Here is a 22,139-nt window from a genome sequence, read left to right on the forward strand (position 1 = left end):
TATCACTTGAACCACAGTATTAAGTTAATGCTATTTGCACACTCCCCAAACAGAGCAGCACACACTAGCTGGGTAAAGCCCTAAATGGTGTGTTGTGAATTAATGCTTGTTTTACAGATAAACAATTACCACACAAAAATTGCAAGTTTACTATAAAATAATTTATTAGACACCATACACAGCTTAAGCAGCAAGCATATATACACGCACATAAACACTACTGACTACCCTACTCAGGGACTCTAGCTCTTTTGACTTTGGCCTTCCGTACCTCTTCAACCAGATCTTTCAAGTACTGGATTTCCTTACTCAGGGAATCTGCTTTCTCCTTCAGGGCCTGATTCTTCTGTTCCAAATCTCTGCACTCCCCTGACAGTGCTTCCTGTTCTGCCCTCTTCTTTTGCCGGTAGCGTGTGGCAGCTGTCTTATTTTGCTCCATTTTTTTCAGTTTCTTATCTATTTTCTTTTCTCCTTTCACCTTCGCTGACACTACCTTCTCAGCGGGGTGGTCATATGGTTTGGACCGCACAGAGCCACAGGCGGCATCTGCAGGGAACTGGTTGTCATTGGGGGATCCAAGTGAATTGGTGGGACTGTGCTGGGGTGTTCCCAAGTAGGAGTCTGGGCTCATGCATATTCCACTATCATCAGAATGGTTCTCCTCCTCTTTCTCTGACTTGGTGATCACTACCAGAAAGGTGGGGCCCTCCTGTTTTCTTTCACCTTCCAGAACATCCACTTCACTACCTAGTTCTAAACTAAATGAATGGTCTGGAATAGAAGTCAGAGACCCTGGGGAAAGGGGAAAAGACCAGAGGGAAGCTAATGGGGCCATGGGATCTGCTCCAATTGGAGATTCAGGGAGACTGGTGACTAGGTCAGGTATCAGTGGAGGTTCTTTGTTGTGAAATTCCTGGGTGGTAGGGTTGAATAGGAGATCACACGTGTCTTCCAACGTGGCCATCAGCTCGTCTGGTGAGACGGTGGCTTCCAGATGTTCCATACCTAACAGGGCATCAAAATCAAATTCCTTCAGATCCATCTTCTCCACCATCCACTCCATGCCAGAGAAGGCATCCTCTAAACAAGGGAAAAAAACATATTTTCAGAAAGCCAACATAAAGTAACCTTTTATCCAGGAAAAAATACTAGAAAACAAACACATTACATCTCCCCCATTTTCTTTTTTTAATAGTACGAAAGGCCAGCTACCAGAACCTCCCCACACCATGTGCTGGGGAAGACTGCACATTACAATGTAGCTGTCAGCTGTTACAACATTCCATCCCTCTTACTCTTAACTCTGTAAGAATTCAGGGCTATTTGAAATACACAGCCAAGCTTGTTTCTTGTGACCTCTTCCAGGGAAGGCTACGCTAACAGTTGGTATGTTATTAAAAGGGCAACACAAGTGTCATTGTCCTATAGGCCACTCCAGTAACTAGCCATTTGCTATTGTGTAATCAGTGTTGTATGGATGCTTTCCAGGCCAGAGTACACATGTGATGATACCTTTCCACTTAGAGAAGTGGTGCAGTTTTTGAATGGGAGAGTTACAATATTTATTACGTGCCACCACCACTGATGTACTTTCTGCACGTGAATTAATGCCTTACCCTGGCTGCTATCTATGGTGTTGCCTAAACTGTCCACAGCGAGCCAATTGGAGGAGACTGCCTTAGCCTTGTCGCTGGAGAACCCATGCGAACCGAGGGGCTCGGCCACCTCCAGGTAGTCATCGAGGAGTCCCAGACTTTCCTCAGCCACCGAACACGGCTGGCTGAAGGGGGACGACTCCCCCAACAGCATCTCGTTGTTCAAGAGGCTCATCTTGGTCAGGTTTTAATGCTTTGACGTCAAAGGATGCAGACAAGGAGAGGGCTTTTTTGTCGACTACAGCAGTGCTGCTGTGCGGTGCCTTGAAAAACCTGTAAGACAGACATTTTTCACATGCATCAGTGCTTGTCCTACTGGAACGACAGCCTTCAGAGTGAAGCGCAGCTGCAGGAAGGGTGATTGTACACCCGTTTTGTATGACTGTAACATTCTCAGGGCTGTTTGCCTTTAACTCTCATTATTTTTCTTTTTTTTTTTTTTTTTTTTTTTTTAAAAAGGCTCATCTACTCACATCCCAATCCCCAGCGCAGCAGCAGCTGCCCGGGGCTCCCCACGCCCCGCTGCGGCCCCGCCCACCGCACCCTGACTCACGCCCACGCCGCAGCCATTTCGCGACCCGCCGCCTCCCGCTCCCCATCCGGCCCCGCCGCCATTTTGTGCCGTGCCACGTTTCCACCTCGTGTCGCTGGGACCGCCATCAACGCGGGGGGGAGGGTAAGAGGACAGATAAGGGCAGGGCACCTTTCTGGGACACGCTGACTTAAGGAGCAGGGGGATTCGGGTGAGAGATCCCATCGAGAGCCTCACAGTCCCCTATCAGGCTGGTTTCCACACCATCCCCCCGCTCCTCCCCCGGCCAGCAGCGCTGTAGCATTAAGGGATTACCTCAACGCCTGCTTACTGAAGCCCCATGTAACTCCCCAGGACACGCCATGTACTATTCCCAATGCCTCTCTACGGAGAGGATCCTTTAAACGAATAAAACACCCACCTAGGGAGCTACTACTCTCACAAAAACCCTACCAAATGGAAAAGCCCTGAGCTTTCAGGATGTGGCTTTTTTCCTGAATACAGAGTATTACGGCTCGCTTTTCTTCGTGAAGTGTCACTTCCTGCCGTTTTCGTCACCCCAAGTAGATTTTTATATCCCCCCCACACACACACACCCTATTACCCAGGCAGCTTCTCCTATGCTGTCCCGTTTCCCACTCCAAAACCCCTCTTTAGGAACAGGGGGGGTCCACACAGCGCGCGTTCCCCACACGCGCTACTCACGCCATGGTTGCAGATGCCGGGGATGTGCCGAGGCCGCCGCCGCTGCTGCTGCGCCCGCTGCACTGGCCGATGCCGCCGCTGGCCCTGCCGCCCTTAGATAGCCATGGCGGCTAGGGGGGGGGGGAGGGGAGGGTGCTCCTGTCAGCGCCGCGCCGGGAGGTGCTGCGCACTACCACGACGACAAACAATCAGCTTAGCCAAAGGCACACAATGAGGTAGGGCAACGCGCGCTCCGCTTTTATAGGCGGCCACGCTAAACAGAACGAGATCCGGCCTGATGTGTCCTTCCGCCCTTCGTCACCAGCCTCTCGTCAGCGCCCTCCGACCTGTAACCCCACTTTCTGGGCTTCTCTTTTTCCATCCTGCTGCGAATTAACCATAAAAGCCGTCAACAATAGCTATCCTTCCATCTCGGGCTGTTCGACTAGAGGGACTATATGGTGTTCCTCCGCGCTACCGCCTCCCAGCCGAGAAGCGGGATCACGTGACGGAGCAGCCGAGGACACTCCTCCCTCCCGCCCGCCGGGGAGTGTTGGAGGTTTGCGGAGGGGCTTCTGCTCCTGCCCGCCAACAAAGCCCGAGGCGCTCGGCGCGCTGATTGGCTGGCGGCGTGATATTCGTGTGCGCGCTGAGCCGCCATTGGCTGAGGTCCGAAAGAGGCGAGATGGTGAGGCGAGAGGCACGGAGGATAAGGAGCGACAAAATGGCGGTGTGGAGTCTTAGCGCTCTGCTTGCGGCCTCACTTTTCCGTGGCCTGTCCCCCTCTAAGCACCGCGCCTTCTTTGTTCCTAACAGCTCCTCACACTCCACACGAAGCCCCGTCCCCGCCCAAGCACTGTTCCCTCTTCGTTCTTAACAGCCCCTTCAGACAAAGCCTGGTGGATTTGAGGGCGGAACTCTCCTGAGGAGAGTCGCTGCTCCCTCAGATAAGCGGGAGCCTCCCTGTCTGCCACCTGCCCCACGGAGATAGGGCTGTCTGGGGCATGGGCTGTGTGTTTGTGTCCCTGACAGCCTGCCAGCATTATAGCAATGGAATAACGTTGGCCTGGGGTGGTTTGTGAGGAGACCCAAGGGCGGCCATTACTCAGGTGGAGGAGAGCATTAGTGGGTCATCTATACAGCCTTGCAGCCCTAGCAATCAGCCTCACCTTGGGAAGCTTTTCAAGCAGTTTTGCATTGTTTTATCTAAACTAAATCAGCCAGGTGAGAAGGAAGCCCTGCTTTCCTCACCTCTAGCCCAGCCTAAACATTTCTAGCAGCTCCTCTGGCCTTCAGCCAGCTCAGCTAACCCCCATATGAAACCCAGGGGGAACAGTTGGTTTCAGTCCCCTCCTGATTCCCTGATGACGCTAAAGCACCACATGCAGCTCTGAATGAGCTGGGAAGGTCGCTACCCATGTACTCCCTCACTACCCAGCTTTTGGTTGCTTTCCTACACTGCCAGCCCTACAGCGCACCATCAGCTCTGAAGGTTAATCATCGAATGACTTAGGTTGGAAGGGACCTTAAAGATCATCAAGCTCCAACCCCCCTCCATGGATCCTTGCTTGCTCAAAACATCATCACCCTGTCGGTCAAACTCCTCTTGGCTCCACTGCAAAAGGCTCCCTTGTTTTCCAGTTAGGCCTTGGTAGTATTTGTGTACAGCCATGGTTGGCTTTGGCCTTGGCTCAGTTTGCACAGGTATAGCTGCCTGGAACTCATTAAACAGCCCCACTGATAATCCCAGAGGACAGGCATGGCCAGGGAGGACAGGCATGGCCAAGTTTCTACTTTTAGCAGCAGGATGTCACCATCACCGATACAAATCAGGGTATGTCACTCCAGCTCTGTAAACTGAACACTGGCTGCTGGAATAAAAATATGCAACTTTTCCTCTATGTTGTGTTGGGGTTTTTTTGGTGGTTTTTTTTTTCTGCTGTTTTTCATTTTATTTTGTTTTTGCTTTTCTAGAATCAAGCGTAGATTTTAAATGGCTCACTAAGGTGGAAGAGAAAAATGCCCTCCAGTGCCAGAAAACACGATAGCAACTGAATGATCTCAGATGACTGCTCTGATACACGCACCAATAAGCAGGCAGATCTTGCTTCAAAGCAAAATTCAGAGGATGGATGCAGCAGCTTCCAAAGAAGTCCGATGGGTGATTGGCTTGGATGAGAGGCAGCATCTCTGTGATTTGGCTGGCTGAGGGAGGGCTCTCATATCCCCCACATCCAAGTGCAAAGAAAAAGGTGATTGCACTACTGTAATTGTAGCTAAATAAACAGAAATGCTCTACTCACCCAATCCTTCCTCTTGAAAAGGTAATTATAGATTTCTGCAGAAAGGACTCTGGGTACGTGTTGGCAAGGATCACGCAAGCAAAAATGATGCATGTAATGAGGAAATTAACCCAGATCTGCCTGTTTCCTAGCTGCCCGCTTCCCTTTTTGTTTTGCAAACCTGGAAATTCGTCTGTCTTTTGAGCGCCAGGCAGGTTTTTTTTTTTTTTTTCCATCTTCAATTCAGGAAGTGAAATCAAGTAACAAAAAGCCAGCCATTTAGTAACAGTGTTATTTCTCCCTGTTTCCTGAAGGAGACTGCAGAATTACCATTGTTACATAATTTAATGAGATAAGTCTTTAATTCTGTTACAAAACATGTCTCTGCTTTTGCAGATGTTACATCAGAGATTTCTCCTTGGTGGCTTGAGTTTTGTGACTGAGCTAGAAGATAATCCTTCAAGCCTAAGTAACAGTTCCTTAGGAATTTTTGTGCAAATAAAATAGCAAATATTTTCTAAGCACAGAACTACTAGCTACCCACTAACTCAAATGTTCCTTTTTCAGCACCGCAGAATATATTTGTGGCTTAGACGTGTGGAGAGAAGCCTGATAGCTCTGAAGAAAATTGAATTTGCAGAACAAAAAGATGGCTTCTGAATGAAGATTAATGCGTGTGCATGTTCAATGAACTCCTGATGACACGTTAACAGCTTTAGCGCTGCTGATGTTATTTTCCTGCCCTAGGCATGGTATCTCAGCAGAGAGCTCCTGCAATAAGTCAGATCCATCCCTATCCAGAAGCGAGGTGCCAGCTGCAGGCAAGAGGAGATGCTCATGCAGAGCTCACAGCAGGATAGAGGCCAAAGTGACCTTGATGGGGAGTGACGAAATGCTCAGATATATACAGCACTGCAGAAACCACCAAGAGGTAAACTGTTAGTCCTCCATTCACCCTTCTTCTTCATTAAGATGGAAGGTCAATATATGAGCTTTCTGTCTGTCTGTCTGTCTGTCTTTCATTTTAAAAGTTAACATTGCAAAGGAAAAGAGTTTTTCTTCTATCAGCAAATATACAGGAGATAAACATGCCGAATGCTGTGTTATTAAATACACAAAAGGGAAGACGTAAATGTTTCCATAGTAACCTCTCTTTGCACAGTCTAGCTCGCCTATTTATGACGCTCGGGAACTGTCAAGGGGGGAGGCACTTGTGGTGCTGCATAGCGGGGAACAAGGAGGGGGATGTGGGGGATATGCATTACCAGGGCCAGGAAGATAACGAGCAATAGTAATGCAGATTGAGATGCTGGCCCCTTCTTGGAATGCTGGGGCAGCCAGGAGGGTTTGCAGGCCCCATGGTGGCTCTGTCAGAGTGCTTTAGGCTCCTGCAGGGTCTCACACTCCAAGGGGGGGGTCCTTGTGATAATTTCTGTCCTTTGAAGCTTCCATTTGTGGGCAGGACAACAGGAAGCGAACCCCAGGTGCACAGCCTTACTCTGCACTTCAGTGAGCAAAGAATTTCCAGTCACCAGGAGGAAATCTTCCGGCAGAGTGTTGAGGGAAACACAAAGATGGATTGAGGCAAAGCACTTGTAAAGTCTGAGCAATTTTGAGGGAGAATTACCTACAGTCTCTGCAGCTCAGGGTAATTCGCAGTGCTTGGTTGCTTCTCCCCTCATGCAGCACAAATGCATAACTGGAGAATTGGTTCTGCCAGATCCTCTCTGTAAGCTCTTTAAGGATTGCTTTATAGACCTTCCATTTTAAAACCGGGTGGAGAGATGAATATATGTGATTAAAGATTGAGCTGGGAGGTATTAGTGTCCATCTTTTATTATGTACAAACAAAAAATAAGGTAGCCATATGCTGTGCCTCATTTGTTTTGGACCGGTGCACCAAATGGAATCTCTAATAAATCATTCATTGCTTGCCCACCCCCTCATTTCCTTATGTTTCCGTCCTGATATGTAAATTTCACTGACATTTGAAATTAGACTAATAAAAAAAAAAAAGGATTAAATCTGCAATTTACATTTGCAACTTGCAGTTCAATTATTTCAGACAGATATGGAAACACTCTTGGTTGTCCACCTACATTTTTCTTCCTGAGCAAAAGCAGACATGCCAAGCACATGCTGATAGCTCACAACATACATTTCTCCAGAGGCTCAGTTACTCAGAGCTGGACAGGCTGTGGCCAGCTGCCATAAGGAAAAACATTGTGCAAATCCAGTAAGAGGGAGGTGAGATTTAACTTGTAACTTGCCCAAGCATGAATTTCCTGAGCAAAGCTACAGTGGGTTGAAAATGATGTTTAGCAAAAAATATGTGTGAAGGGGGAGGGAGCTGACATTTGTTCAGAGCATCCGAGGATTTGGAAGTTTTCTCATCTTCCAGCCGTATTTTATTATGATGGAAGGACTTGAGGGTCAAGTACAATCCCTTGTGTGTATTAGCACATATGGGAGCAGTTTAGCATGCAAATGAAAGCCTTCCAGTTGTCCAAACAATAAAAGAACAGAACCATATCTCAATGGAAATCGCTGTTATTCACCAGGGCTCAGTTATGCAGACCCAGTGCAGATGTGTGTGCGCTCAGCGCCCACCAAAGTGAAGGTGCATCAGCAGCACCTGCTGGAGCCACAAGTACCAGGTGCCTTGTGCCTTCCTGTGAAACAGGATGTGGAGGAGAGTGGCAATGCAAATTCCTTGTTTTGTTTTTAACTTTCCAGGAGTTGGGCTCACTGATCCTTATGTCTCTTCCAACTTGGGATATTCTGTGATTCTATAATTCTAATGTCACGTAACTTCAGAGCGTATTGAAAGGCAAGGAGGAGAAACTGCAAATGGTTGTACTCTGTTCATGAAATCAAACAGCATCCTGAGGATATCTTGGATGCATTGAGGTCACTTGGTTTCCAATGCTGGCAGGCAGATTCAGCAGGAGCATAGGCATAGCAGGTAGTTCAGGCAGAGCTCTACAACTCATCCGGGGATAAATCAGAGTTGAGGCTCTGAGTAGCTCCCTGGGTCCATAGGGAACACTGCAGACATTATTTTGTAATACTTCTCCACTCTGTAAGCAAAAGCTGCTGGCAGCTGGAATTTACCAGCAGACTTTAATCTGTATCAATATGTGTGTTTGTTTATGGGGGATGAGGGGGAAATTCTTGGCGGATGTTGATGCGTTCAGGATGCCAAACTGATAACCTTTGCCTCAGTAACTCATTTTCCCTCCTGAGGTCTCTGCACAGGGATGTTTGGCAAAGGAAAGAAGATTCTTCCAGAAGCCCGCTCTGCTCCCTACACTTCAGCCTGGGCTGCTGGCCGGCATGGGCAGCCTTGGCACAGCCTCCTCAGGTGTGCTACAGGGGGACTGGCTATGGACTAGCTGGAGAATAGTCCCCCAAAATACTTCATAGCCAAAGCATTGTCTTGAGTAAGTGTTGTGGCTTCTCAGCCTATTGCCCCTCCTACTTGTGTCACTGTGGTGCTTGGTGAGGGAGCTTTGCAGTGCTGTCGGCAGGAAGATGTTACTGAGCTTGACTTTTGTGAGAATTCTGTTGGAGGAACCAGCCACTGCAACCCACCTCTGCTGGGGGGTATTGCTGGCCTGCTCTTTTGGCATTCAGAGGGTGAGAGCTTTCCTGCGATTGCGACAAAGGTGGGCCTCTCCTCTGGGTCTGAGGCAATGCAGGTGCTGTTCAGGAGGGCAACACCTGAACATCTTGGTCAGGAATTGTCAGTGACACTGATCTGCAAGCTGAACACTCACCAGAAAAGCGAGTCTCCCTGAGGCAGTGCAGGCTCTGTCTGACCACAAAAGGGCTGAGCATGTCCCAAGCCACACAGTCTGGAAGTCCATTGTGCCCATGACACCACACATCTTCCTTTGCCAGTACACAGTGATGAAGATGGATCACTCTTCTTCTTACTTTCTCTTCTTATGCAAGAAAGCAATTACTTTCTTTTTTTTTTTTTTTTTAAGCGGGTTCTTATTACACATCACCAGTTTGTCATTCAAGAAAAGGCACTGTCCTAGATGCTTGCTGCTGTCTCTTTGTGGTGATTTGGAAATTAAGGGAAGATTTGTGCATTGGTCACGCGCTTGCTTCAGCAAAACCCAACCTCCACTTGAATGTCAGGAAGCTGGGACCCCAGCCAACACTCTCTGACAAGCAACGTGGGAGCACAGTTCTGTGGGATTACTGCATCTTCTGCTATCTTTGCTTCGGCATACCTCAGGCCCTCTGACAGCATGTCACCACTGCTATAAACAACCAGGAGCCTGCACATAATTCAGATGATATTATCTGGGTAGCTGAAGGTAGTTACGTCCAAGGCCATAACTAACCTCCGTGCTAAATAAATTCAAGAATTTGAAGGCAAAAATGTCTCTTTGCCATACTCCTTCCAGGAATAATTGTTTCTTGCCTTTCAAAGGTGGTGAGGAGCCTGCCTGCAGCATTGTGAGTTTTGACAAAACATCTGTCATGGAACAGGTAAAGATGCACTCCATCATTTGCCATCTATGCCCTTGTGTCTGTTGCCTATTATGCTCATGTCCTTTGCAGTGCTGAACAGAATGAGACAAGAAAGCCTTACAGGACTGGGATCATTGCAGTGGGATGTCTAACAGGGCAGTATGTCACTGCTGCCTTTGCAGAATGGCAGTGATTCTACCACAAGAGGCAGGGAAAGGGGAGGACTCGCACTGCAGCTGAGAGAACTTAAAAGAAACGAAACCCAGAAAACTCACGGAAGCAACTTTTCCTCATTATTTATATGAAGAAGGCTTTTCATGAGGAATGTGGATAGAATTTGTATATACACTTATATATATATATACACATATATATTTTCCCTGAGAAGTTTAGCACTGAGTTTGAAAAGACAGATCAAATTGCTACTTAGCTACTGGAGCCAGGGAAATTGAACCAGGGCAGCAAATTAAAAACCCATCTGATTTCTAGTGTGCTTAAAGTGATTGTGTTCAGAACCGACTACTGCATGAGTACTTTGAAAAGCTTAAGACAGAGAAAAGTTTGAGTTCCATATGCCAAACTCCTGCTTTCCTGCTATCCGTAAATTGTCAAGAATACTTTCTATGAATGGAATGACTTCAAGATCTCTGCTTTACCCTTCGGTCTGACCAGTCTCTTCAGCTTTACCATTTGCAAGGTTATTGCACAGGATCACATGCTATAAAGATATTATTAGCCTGCTCACCATCCCATTTCTGTCTCAGTGACTTGAGAATAACGCTGTCCTTCTCAGAGTATGCTAATAAAACTGTTATACCATGCTATCATCGATTGTGTAGAGGACATACTTGTTGCATGACAGCTATTTTAAGAAGGTTTTGTATCTTTTGAATTTTTAAATGTAAGCTTGGTTACATTCATTTCCAGGCCAGGACCGTGCTTGTTTAACAAGGTGCGCTCCCATAAGCTGCTTGTTCCTTAGGCTAAGAACAAAAGAGAACCGGACTGTTTGCAGAGTGCCATTTGTGCTGCTCTTTGCAGCAACCTTTTGCATACATGAAATAATTACCATGACTCCACTTAATTATTTCTTCCCTCCATTAAACAAACCCTATCTTTTGATCTCACTGTGCATGCTGGGACAGCTTTTATGCAAAAGTGCAAACTGCTACATACATTAAACATGGATTGCAAGCCTTAAGCTTTCCAAGAGCATTAATGTGAGAGGTGTCATAGCTGGCACAGGTTCCACACAGCAGCTTGTACTAGCTGTTCCCATAAGAGACGATATGATGTGAAATATGCTTGATCTCACCTGATCTGTTTCTATCATGGAAGAGATTAAAGGAAAAAAAAATAGATAAGGGGTATCAGGAAGAATAATGCTAGAGATGGAGACTCCCCTTCTAACACAACAGATCCTCCAAGCTAGTTAAATGGTAATTGCTTAGCCCTCATTAAAACAATTTTCACAGGGTGCCTTTACCCCAGTGAGTCTTTTGAGAATTAAGGAGCAGGGATTCATCAGAAGTGGCATCATTTCATGTTTCTCTTTATGTCGAACACTTCCCCCACCTCCCCAAGCAGACACATAAAACCAGGGATTGCTGTGTGCCAGAGCTATAGCAGCTTCCTCACCGCCCCGAGGCTGATACTTGGATAAGACAGGAACACATTTGGGCATGAAGAAACAAAGGTGCCACTGAGCCAAGGGCAGGGAAAGGCTGTGCAGGCAAGTCAATATTAAAAGATGCATAGAAGCCTGTGAAGTCTGGAGAACCACACGAAGCACAGGTGCCTGCCCAGGCGTGTGAGCTGTCAGAGAAAGGAGAAAAGGCAGAGAGCCATCATTATCTTGTGACTGGGGCAAGCACTGACAGGAGTGAGCGTGCTGCAGCGCCAACCTACTTGTTCTCAAGGCAGCTACAGAGCGCCCCAAGCTGCAAAGGGAAAGCAGTGAATCAGCAAGGGGCATGACAGTCCCCTGAGAACAGCGTGGTGCAGAAAGCTGTCAGCAGAAAGGTGACGCCCCTCCCTGGCACAAGAGCAGAGAGACATTCCTTTGTTTATAAACACATCAGAGACACGCAGGTTACTGTGGAAAGTCATTTTATTTCAGAATTTCACACACGCTGTCACAGACCATGCACTTGAGACTTTCCCCTTTACAAGTCCACAGCCTCCAGACCCAGGAGCAACGGGGCATCCCCTCTTCACTGCACACTGCGAGTATCCACACACTGAGAGTGCGGGTCGAGAGGCAGCAAGCAGCTTCTTGGTTCCGTAATTGCTTCTGAACACTTTAAAAGAAATTCATCTGAGCCAAAAGATTAGTGGTGAAGCTCAGCAGCAGTGAAAAGCCACTGCTGAGTGAGTTGGTCCTCGCCCCGCAATTACAGGGAACCAGATGACAAACTCGCGAGAAGCTCGTGGAAGCTAAACTATAGCAGAACACACCAAGGCATTCCTGGAGCCCAGGCAGCAAGCAGGCAGTGCATGCTCTGGGCCTCTTACAATCAATTTGTCTCTGAGCTGCTCTGCCAGGAAGGTGGCTGAGAGCTGCCCTTTTCACATTCGTCTTTAGGTCCTCCTGCTCTGTGCTACAGCTCTGATGAGAAGGGAGCCTATCTGCAATTCAGCCCTTCTGGCTGTACATCAGCACATGCACAGCATTTAACACTGAAAGGCGCTGATTCAAAAGACTGCAACAATCCATTTCTCCAAAAGCTTCATACAGCTTTAGATATCCTGCATAGCTGCTCTGCTCCTTCTTCCTTGCCTCTATCACCCCTTGCACCTGACCCTGCTCTTGAAACACTCCTCACTGCAAGTGTCCCTGTGACCCATTACATCTTTGGCCTTTGCTGAGACCGCCACTGCCAGGGCAGCTGCAACCCATGGTGGTGGCTGTCTGTAGGAGGGGAGCTTCTGCCTCCCAAAAACAGGCTTGTGGCTAGCTCAGAGCAGGGAAAAACTGAAGGGAAGAAGTGATGGACGTGATTCAAGTGAAGTGGAGCAGTCTACAGAAAAGGCAAAAAGGCAGCTTCAGTCTCCATTTGATACACAAATTGAGCTCAATAGCAGCAAGAAATGGCCATAAAATATTAATTCATTAGGTTGCCAGGAAGAAGTAAAAGCATTCATGTGAAAAATTCTATATACAGATATGTACGTGGCAACTGTTCTTAAGCAGCTCAGACAGCGGCTTCCTCCTGCTTATGTCTCACCTTCTTTGCATTTATGGTCTCAGTCATTCCCAACCATGTTGCTGCATAGTTCCGCATGAAGACCATGGCATTGGCTTCAGCACCAAGTGAGGGTGAGATCACACTGAAGAAATGAACAGAAGGGGAATGCCTGACAACCACAATATGTTAATATTTTCGTTGACCTTCAAGTAATTAGAAGAAAGGGGAATTTCCCCAGATAGCCTGTGGGCTCCAAGTCTTATCCATCTGCTTGTAGGGTAGGAAGGCTGACAGAAAGGCAGTGGAGGGCAGGGAAAAGTGGATGTAATCTGGGAACCAGAGTGAAGAGCAATCAACACCTGAGCAACAGTGACTGCTGCAAAACATACGAAACACAAAATCATACAAATGGAATTTCTGTTTACCTTTTACAGACTACAGACTTTATATACACATACACACACTCTTCAAAAAGTATGCATCTGGCAGTCCAGAAAATACCTGTACCCTAAGGATTAAATAATTTAAAATGCAACGTTGTGTTATCACTGTATACGGAATACTGACACATTGTCTAAAATGGACGGACCGTCCAAGAAAGATGCTCCTACCCTCATCTCACAAGCACTGCCTCTAAAAAGAAAACAAGGGGTAAAGACTCTCCTCTGCGGTTCCACTCCCCAAAATTCACCTTGAAACTTCCCTGTCAAAGGGGAGTCCTGAGAAGAAGGGAGGAGAAAAGGATACCTGCTCCCTCTGAACACTGCCTCCTTGGCTTGGGAGGCTGGACAGCAAGAGGAAAAAAGGTGCTAAAGATGGGGTATGTTTCTGTAACACTGGCTGTGCTTACCATTCGATACACAGAGCCCCAGCTCAGGAGGACACCCTCCCTCTCTTTGAAGACAGGAGGCCAAAAGGCTGACTGCGGTACAGAGTCCATGCAGCTCGCGTAAGAGATACCCACACTGCATCAGCTGCCCCCAAAAGCTGATGTGCTCACACCACAGTCCAGCAGCAGATGAGAGAACAGCCAAGGGAGAACGGCCTGATAGCAGAGGTGAACAGGAGTGGGCAGAAGTGCATGATCAATAGGTCCAACCAGACAGAGTGGGAAGGTGTGCCCTCACCAGCTTTCTAATAGTAACTGTAAACTGGGAACACTGGAAAGTCAGCGCATGGGAATGAGGAAGGGGAAAGTGCCTCATCTCTGAGGTGCCAGGGGAGAGAACTAAAGCACACAGTGAGAGCAGATGGCAAGGACAGCTCCTTTCTAAATGCCAACTCTGCATATGTATAATAATGTCATCAGAAAGGGTCTGTTCCATATGCTGACACCAGTTTAGCCCTGTCACCCTTACCAACTTACAGCTGGTGAGAATCTGGCTTACATGTGCTTAAACAAAACCGTTTGAGGCATAAAGTCCTGCTTCCACCTCCTATAAACCAGAACAGCAAAAAACTCAGAAAAGATGAAAACATAATCTCTGTTCCCATGTGCACTTCCCACCCCTCTTTCGTAATCAGCCTCTCTTCTTCTAGGCCAGAGAGATGTCTGAGGAGCTGCCTAACTACCCATTCCCATGGCCATTCCCACCACCAACATGCAGCAGATCTGGCTAGGCAGGAACAGCAAGCACTACTCCTTTGGCCTCATCACACAGACACCACAAAAGCTTCTTCCTCCCTGCAGTAACACCCATGAGAAGTGCCTATATTGGAGGCTGCTGCAGCAGACTGCACAAGCCTTACTCCTGAACTCAGATGACAAAGGATGAGAAGGCTCCGTAGGAGCAGGAGCCATGTGTATTCTCTTCTTTCAAGAACTGTAGCACTAAATACTGTTAATCATGATGCACTCAGACATACAACATACAGCCCTAGCAAGAACATCTAATTCAGTCTGCTCTGCATGACTTGGCTTAAAAAAAAAAAAAAAGGAAAGTGAGACAGTGTGGTACAGCAGAGAAAAAGAAATATGGGGACAAAAATCTGACCTGAGGAAAGGAAAGGACCTCAGTGCAAGTCTGCTGAAGTTGTTACTGGATTCACCAGCCCACTTCCACCTTCTTCAGACCAAAATGGATTCACTGCAGAAAGAAAGACTCGCTACAGGAGAAAGAAGTGCATAGTTGTGTTGTTGTTTGGGTTTGCTGTTTTTGTAGACACTTAAGCATCAGGAAGATTTATGCAGAGATCTTACAGCCGCAGTTTTAGCCTCTTTTCCGTAGCCAATGGGTACCTGTTGGGGCACAGATGGTGGAAATGGACCAGTAGCACCAAGAAATCCAGCGGGAGCAACAACTCCACAACAGGAAATAATAATGAACCAAATGAACCAAAAGTAGATAGTGCGAGAGAGAGAAGAGGGGAGGGTGGAGGAGACATATTTCAAAGTCCATCTTAGCTAAACCCTATCAGTGTTCCCCCAGTTAAGGCCCCATTACGTCTGGAGTAAAACTTCTGGCTCTGAGAGAGAGCTGTAGAGGGTGTAGCCCAATTCATCCACCTCTTCTGGGGTAAGCTCTGAAAACAAGTTCACCTTGGGGTTTAGAGCACTAGGGAGGACACCTGCCTCCAAGTAGCGGATCAAGCCCTTCAGCGCTTGCAAGAAGCGATCAGCCAGCATGTCCTGGGACCAGTTGGACTCCTCTTGGGACAGGTGCAGGATGACATTGGTGAGCTGGCTGGCAGTGAGGTGACCCAGTGCTGGGTTCAACTTGCACACCGCTTTGAAGATCTTCAGGCACAAGCAACGGCAGCCAGAATCGCACTGGTCCAGGGCCCTGAGGCGAGCCGTTTCTGCTGGCCGCAGACTCAGTCGCCACAGGTTGTCATTCTGGGCCAGTCGATGGGGTTTGGCCACAAGGACAATGTCACCCAGCGTGAGGGATGGGAGGAAGTCAATAAAAAGACGCCGTTCTGGATCATACTGGACTTCCAGCGTCAAATCTGCTGGGGGAGCTGCTGGACGGATGACGTAATCCAAGAGAGACCCAATTGCTGGCCAGTTGATGGATCCAGCTACAACTTTCTCAAAGGTCTCTGCTACAGCTTTGGGGGAAAGGTAACCTCCCACGACACAGCGGTCCCAGTAGCTGCTCCCACGGGGAAAGTACTCTGGGTTTTCCCGACGCACCAAGTAGAAGCCAGGAATGTTCATGATCGTTTCCTCTCCGGGGATGCACGACCACAGGTTCTGCTCCAGCATCAGAGGCACAATAAGCTGGATATGGTCAGCTGTCACTACCTTTCACAAGAGAGAAAAGTCGGTAAGAACAAGCTTTCTCTCCCCACCGTTTCATTCACTGCCTTTTGGAATGCTCTCTGTTCAAAGGAACTTGGAATATAAAGATTCAGCCGTCGCAGTTTCCTCTCTCTGTGGGATTCACAGCCTTCTGTTGTCAAAAGACATTTTGATGGGCTATTTCCCATCATGAACAGGTAACTCCAAGGTATAATGCAAGGTAATGCTTATGTAGTACTAACTATTTAGAGGTCTTCAAATACTTCAGGACCAGACATGGACTACATATAGCAGAATCTTTTTACCTCCTATTGCTGTGAGGCATGAGATGCAGCTGACCCAAAGCACAGCAATGCCACACCATAATATGAAACTGGAGGCATTTCTAGACAAGCTTAAGAGGCCATGTTTTAATTATCCCATGCTAGAACTAAGTGCTACCTTCACCTTGTCTGCCACATTGTTTGGAAAAAGGTCACTAAAGATCTCTTTTCAGAGTGATTAAGACCCCAGATCTACGTTTCACTTGACTCTCAGCCCTCCATTCCAGAGCTCTGACTCAAACAAAAAGAGCGTGCCTCTGAATCACTCGCTTTAGCCATGGGCATTTTTCCACCAGGCAGATATGCAGCATGGGCTGCTGTTCAGTCAAGGTCTGTCATGCATTTAAAAAAGAAAAAAAAAAGAAAGAAAAGAAGAGTAAGGAAGACCTACATGAATGCAAAGGAGTTCTAAGGGAACTAACTTCTATTTGGAAGAAGACAGAAGGGATGGAGAGAAAACAGAGGTGTACTGAAAAAGCAACGAGAAAAACACAGCTAAAGGGAGAAGGAAAGAACAGCCAAGGCAGTTTGGAGAAATAAAAGAGCAAAAAATTAATGCTTGGCAGACAAATCCAGAGCAGCTTGGTCAAGCTTGTCCAAACAGTACTGCAGTAATCAATGCCTGGCTTCATGGCGGGAAACGTGACACCAAGAGCCTTATTACAGAAGAATGTTGTGCTGAGACAGCAGTGCCAAGAGGGACGCCTGAAATGCCCGCCTCGTCAGCCTGCTGAATAATGACCCATCACGCGGCCCCAGGAATTACCTGCAGATCGTCATACAGGCTGCCGCTGAGATACATGTCACGCAGGGGCATGTCCGGCAGCTTGGCACGGAGGAAGCTGCGCAGCTCAGCACAGATGTCCACGGCCGCTTGCTTGGCCAGGGCCTGCTCATCTGTGGGGATAGCTACCTTCCTCCGGTAATAAGCAAAGAGCTTTTCTTGCAGAGACAGACGAAGGCGGGATTTTTTCAGCTCCACTTGACTCCTCTTGGCAGACGGCTTGGGTTTTGTGGGTCGGAAAAAGTCTGCAAGACAGAAGGAAACCTGTTCATCGTCTGTAGCGTTTCACTGGGAAGTGATCTGCAGAAGCGCGTCTCCTAGATCTCAGAAAAGCTTACAGCTGACATCTTGCAAGATTTACACAGGTATCAGTCAAAAAGAGAGTACTGAGAATCTTCAAGAATATTAACGGCTACATGGTCAGTTTCTTAGTTATGTTTCGTCAAAAATTCAGCACCATTAGCAGTTCAGCTTCTTTTAACATGACACCGGACCAACAGATCACTGAAACACCCCTAAACAACTATCACTACATCATTAAGTTCTTAAAATTATAATGGGTATTTACAACTCGTTAGCAAAACCCAGTCGTAACCAGGGTAAAAGATCTGAGATCACTCCATGTGAAAAAACAGTCATCACGTCTCTGATCATCACATATCAGAATGGTAAGGTAGATGGTAAAATGATGGATTTTGCGGCCAGTAGAGCTCAGGCAACCACAGCCTTAATGAAAACCTCCTCAAATTTTAACTGAACAAAAAGCAGAGAGCACGCTCTTATGTGTATAACAGCATCACAATGCTTTACATCGCTGCTTAAATTATAAAGCAATGAGCTGGGCCTTCCTATGTCTCTTTCAATCTTCTCTTAGCACAGACCTAGATTTTCAGAAGCTATTAACAAGAATTAAGGAAGAATTACAGATCTGAGAGATCCTAAGTCTTTGGAAGGGCTGTGGAACTTAACAGAGTGCAGGAGAAACTCCTAGATCAGTGGTGCTGTTAAGGCAAGCAGCTCTCACACACTTGTTCGGAAACAGGCACGTGGCCACCTCACAATACGTACAGAATGGCCGACCAAACAGCGCATAGATCCAGCTTGCTCAGCCTCAGTTGCTGCTGTCTTTTGTCTCACTGGAGTCTTTTGGACAGATCTCAGGATTTGTGCAACCAGGAAGTAGCCCACAAAACCACAGAGAAACAGATTTTATTGACTATTCATAAAACAGCTTATTTTTTCACCTTAACCAAACCAGTGAGAACAACAAAGTAACACAAAAATTCACATAAAAAACAATGATGGATCAAATTGCTCATCATTGCACTTGGAAAGACAACTGCCGAGTCCCCTTCTACAGCTTGATGAAGATTAGCTCAGTGATAAGCAGCACTAAAAAGGCAAAAAACGTTACACAAACTATTAGGAAGATGACAGAAATAACACAGGAAATGATGTTACAAATGACTAGTACATTCGCCGCTTAAATATTCTCTTTAAAAGAGGCAGATGAATTGGAAAGGCCCAAACAAAAGCAACAAAGTGTTCCAAAGAAAAGTCTGAGGGAGAATAAAACTCAACTCCATGAAATTACGAGGGGAATGAAGAATGCCAGTAGAGGTGACTATTACACACTAACTCCCAAGCTGACTTCTAATCCTTGAAGCTAACAATAGATCAACTTAAAACAAAAGCATCAAAATACCAGGCTACAGAGAGCGTTCTCCTCTTCCATATTCTTTTAAATGATTAACAGGGTTGATAGGCCACGATGATTCTGCAACATGGAAATGCCATACTGCCCCATACCTGTGTCTGCAGCCGAAGTGTCGGTGGGAAGGGTCTGCAGGGAGCGGCTGAGGTTAGTCTTCATGTCCTGGCTCAATAAGCGTGAGGAGGATCCCAACCAGTTTGGCTCTTCCCAGCTTCTCTTTCCTGACTGGTTCAAGCGAGTGGGGCTGCTGGGAGCACTGATTGCTCGGTCATACATCTAAAGCAAGATCACCAGGCACAGTTTCGGTTGACAAGGGCCCGGTGTTTTTGCATTTCTCCCCATCTAGTGCCAACATCCCACGCCTTTTCACTTCCCTCCCCACTGTTCAGGTGCAGCCCCACATCACCAGCTCACCCGTTTGACAGCCAGCGTGGCAATGCCCAGCATCGCAGCTCCACCCACACCCAGCACGAGCCGGGCGTTGGACAGCACAAAGTCGATGGCTGTGCCAATGCCATTATCGTCTTTTTTGCCTTTGCGCGGCCCAGCGCCCGCCATCTCACCTGGAAGGGAGCATCAAACAAATGGGTCACAACAGGGCAACTCTAGCTGGTGCTCCTCAGCCAGAGCACAGCAATCTTACACAAGTTTTCTCATTCTCCATCTAAGGCCTGCAACTTCACTCATAGATATGGCTACAGAGACTGCCAACCTCTTGTCCCTGGTAAAATCTCAAGAGCCTCAGAGTATCCACTCTAAGGCATTTTTGACAGCAGCTAGTACCAGGTATTTCAAAGACACCCAGGAGTCAGCACTGGAAACCACAGTGCACCACAACGGGAACAACTCCTTGATTCCACCTGACATTTACTCCCACCCTCAAGGCTGGCAGGTTTGGTTTTCATACACGTCCTGTATAACACAAATGTTAACATTCTCTTAGGTATGCACTTTTTTTTTTTTTTTTTCAAATCCCACGTAACCTCTGACCTTTATATTTAAATTCAGAGAGATTCCCTGGTCAACCACACATGCAAAATGCACTTTGCCACTGCTCTGCACATGGTTTGAAACTGAAGGAAAACAACAGAAAACTCCCAACCTGATTCAAGGTTACATTTCTGAGGCAAAGGCAGCTGAAGGGTCAGTCTACCAGTTCTTATGTTTTTTTTCTAAAACCAAGTTACAGCTTAAAAATGAACGTTCCTACCCCAATCTGATTGGGAATCCAGGCATTCTTCACCTCAGGGCAAAAAATAATGCGCTTGCACAAAGCTATCTGCCATAATATCACGAAGAACAGAGCTACATCAGCAGAAGGGACATACCTGTGACCTAAAGCATTTGTACAGAGAACAGGAGAGCCCTCCTGGTGTGGCTGTGGAGGCACCTTCTGGCCAATGTCAAGGTAGCAGTAGGCAGGAAGCAGTCATCATCCCGTGGTAGATGAGAGGATTTTAAAAAGAGGGATGTGGGGCGACAGTGAACCTCTACACCAGGCCCCCCAGCTTGCTCTGCAGGAAAGCCTGCCCCTTCTCCAGCTGCCTCTCCTTATCCTCCAGCCGCTGCAGCTCCTGGTTCTTGCGAAACTCACGGCGGATGGAAGCTAGGTAGAAATCCCGGTCGGTGTAACGCAGCCCGCGGCCCTCGCGCAGCAGAGCCCGGTAGAGGGTCAGGACGGCCTGCCGGGACCACGCTGCCATGGGGAACGGCCGGCCGACCTAAGGAGAGGGGAGGAGCGGGGGGCTGGGGCTACTTCTCCCTTCCGGTAGGGATGCTCCGGAGGCGCCGGGGCCGTCAGCTGAGGGCCGCAAACACGGCTACAGGGGAACCGGCAGGGGCCCGCGGCCCGGTCCGGGCAGCCCGGTACCGCTCTCTGCGCCCGCTGACGGCCCGACCTCCCGCGCACGCACGAAGAAGGGCCGGGAGAGGCACCCCGGGCCCTCACGGCAGCCGCATCCCTCCGGCGAACCCCGCCACCTCCCACCCGGTGCCGCTCGCGGGGTCACCCAGCAACATGGCCGATCCGCTTCCGGGTCGTGACCCCAGGGCCAGCCAATCCGAGAGCAGGCGGGCAGATGTCCCTAACGGTCTCCGCGTGGAGGACTTCCGGCCGAAGCGGGAGGCGGTGGCGGCGAAGCGCTGCTTCCCCCTGGCGGCGGGGCGCCGCCGTACGGCGAGCGGGAGGGGACAGTCCGCGCCGACAACACGCCCCCTGCCGGCCGGGAGGAGTACACCAATCCAATTCTCCCAGTTCTCCCAGCTGAGACTGGAAGGGGACCACCGCTGGGCTGCTGGCAGGGGCTGGGTCCCTCAATCGTCTGCCACAGCGGGGAGGGGGCGTGCAGGAAAGAGCTGGAGGGGGAGATGGGGAAAGAAGTCCTCAGACCACTGTGCTGGCTCCTCACATGGGGTCCTGTTACAAAGGAGTCCAGCATGGCTGTGGCACACACGCATGTTCCCCAAGCATGTGGGCTCAGACATGCCTGAATGCCGTCAAGTGTGGGAAGAAGGGTCACAGAATCATAGAATTGTTAAGGTTGGAAAAGACCACTAAAGTCATTGAGTCCAACCATAAGCGCACGCCTTTGATCACTCTAGACCATGTCACTCAGCACTACATCTACCCTTTTCTTGAACACCTCCAGGGACACCACCTCCCTGGGCAGCCTGCTCCAGTGCATCAACACTCCTTCTGAGAAGAAAATCATAGAATCATTAGCAAGGTTGGAAAGGACCTACAAGATCATCCAGCCCAAACATCCACCTACCACCAATAACCCCACTAAACCATGTCTCTCAACACAACATCTAAATGTTTCTTGAACACCCCCAGGGACAATGACTCAACCACCTCCCTGGGCAGCCCATTCCAGCACCTGAACACTCTTTCAGAAAAGTAATATTTTCTAATGTCCAGCCTGAAACTCCCCTGGTGTAACTTGAGGCCATTCCCCCTCATCCTGTCACTAGTGACAAGCGAGAAGAGGCCAACCCCCGGCTCACTACAACCTCCCTTCAAGTATTTATAGAGAGCGATAAGGTCACCTCTGAGCCTCCTCTTCTCCAGACTGAACAATCCCAGCTCCCTCAGCTGCTCCTCATAAGGCCTGTGCTCCAGACCCCTCACCAGCTTTGTTGCCCTCCTCTGAACGTGCTCCAGGGCCTCAATGTCTTTCTTGCAGTGAGGGGCTCAAAACTGGACACAGTACTTGAGGTGCGGCCTCGAGTACTTGACCAGAGCT

General features: G+C 48.2%; 2 protein-coding genes and 1 long non-coding RNA gene across 5 annotated transcripts; 1 reads left to right on the top strand and 2 right to left on the bottom strand.

The window, feature by feature from the left end:
- On the bottom strand, positions 140-3,113 carry ATF4 (activating transcription factor 4). The gene is made up of 3 exons (XM_021384778.1): positions 2,893-3,113; positions 1,617-1,928; positions 140-1,080 (listed from the first exon to the last, which is right to left on the bottom strand). Exons 2-3 carry the CDS (start codon positions 1,828-1,830, stop codon positions 230-232), a joined length of 1,065 nt encoding a protein of 354 aa, XP_021240453.1. The 5' UTR covers positions 1,831-1,928; positions 2,893-3,113; the 3' UTR covers positions 140-229.
- Positions 3,255-10,941, top strand: LOC110392542. 3 transcript variants are annotated; one of them, XR_002434469.1, is made up of 4 exons: positions 3,255-4,705; positions 4,846-5,123; positions 5,721-6,084; positions 6,616-10,941. It is a non-coding gene; the product is annotated as an uncharacterized LOC110392542 (long non-coding RNA). The 3 variants fall into 3 exon arrangements; XR_002434466.1 differs by having other exon boundaries at positions 4,846-6,084; XR_002434470.1 differs by having other exon boundaries at positions 3,255-3,559; positions 4,846-6,084.
- On the bottom strand, positions 11,734-20,985 carry MIEF1 (mitochondrial elongation factor 1). Its single transcript, XM_021384798.1, has 5 exons — positions 20,223-20,985; positions 19,309-19,457; positions 18,990-19,170; positions 17,163-17,425; positions 11,734-16,076 (listed from the first exon to the last, which is right to left on the bottom strand). The coding sequence occupies exons 2-5, from the start codon at positions 19,450-19,452 to the stop codon at positions 15,270-15,272; spliced, it is 1,395 nt and encodes a 464-aa protein (XP_021240473.1). The 5' UTR covers positions 19,453-19,457; positions 20,223-20,985; the 3' UTR covers positions 11,734-15,269.

This window comes from Numida meleagris, chromosome 1 (genome assembly GCF_002078875.1).
Source record: "Numida meleagris isolate 19003 breed g44 Domestic line chromosome 1, NumMel1.0, whole genome shotgun sequence".
NCBI lineage: Eukaryota > Metazoa > Chordata > Aves > Galliformes > Numididae > Numida > Numida meleagris.

Bases quoted from the DNA above. Each gene is read 5' to 3' on its own strand.
- ATF4 (XM_021384778.1), bottom strand. From the start codon at position 1,830: ATGAGCCTCTTGAACAACGAGATGCTGTTGGGGGAGTCGTCCCCCTTC. The intron at 1,081-1,616 runs GTAAGGCATTAA...TCCCTTGTTTAG, and splicing joins CACCATAGATAGCAGCCAGG to AGGATGCCTTCTCTGGCATG.
- MIEF1 (XM_021384798.1), bottom strand. From the start codon at position 19,452: ATGGCGGGCGCTGGGCCGCGCAAAGGCAAAAAAGACGATAATGGCATT. The intron at 19,171-19,308 runs GTGAGCTGGTGA...ATCTTGCTTTAG, and splicing joins CCACGCTGGCTGTCAAACGG to ATGTATGACCGAGCAATCAG. The intron at 16,077-17,162 runs GTAATTCCTGGG...CTCTTGTGAAAG, and splicing joins GCCTGTATGACGATCTGCAG to GTAGTGACAGCTGACCATAT.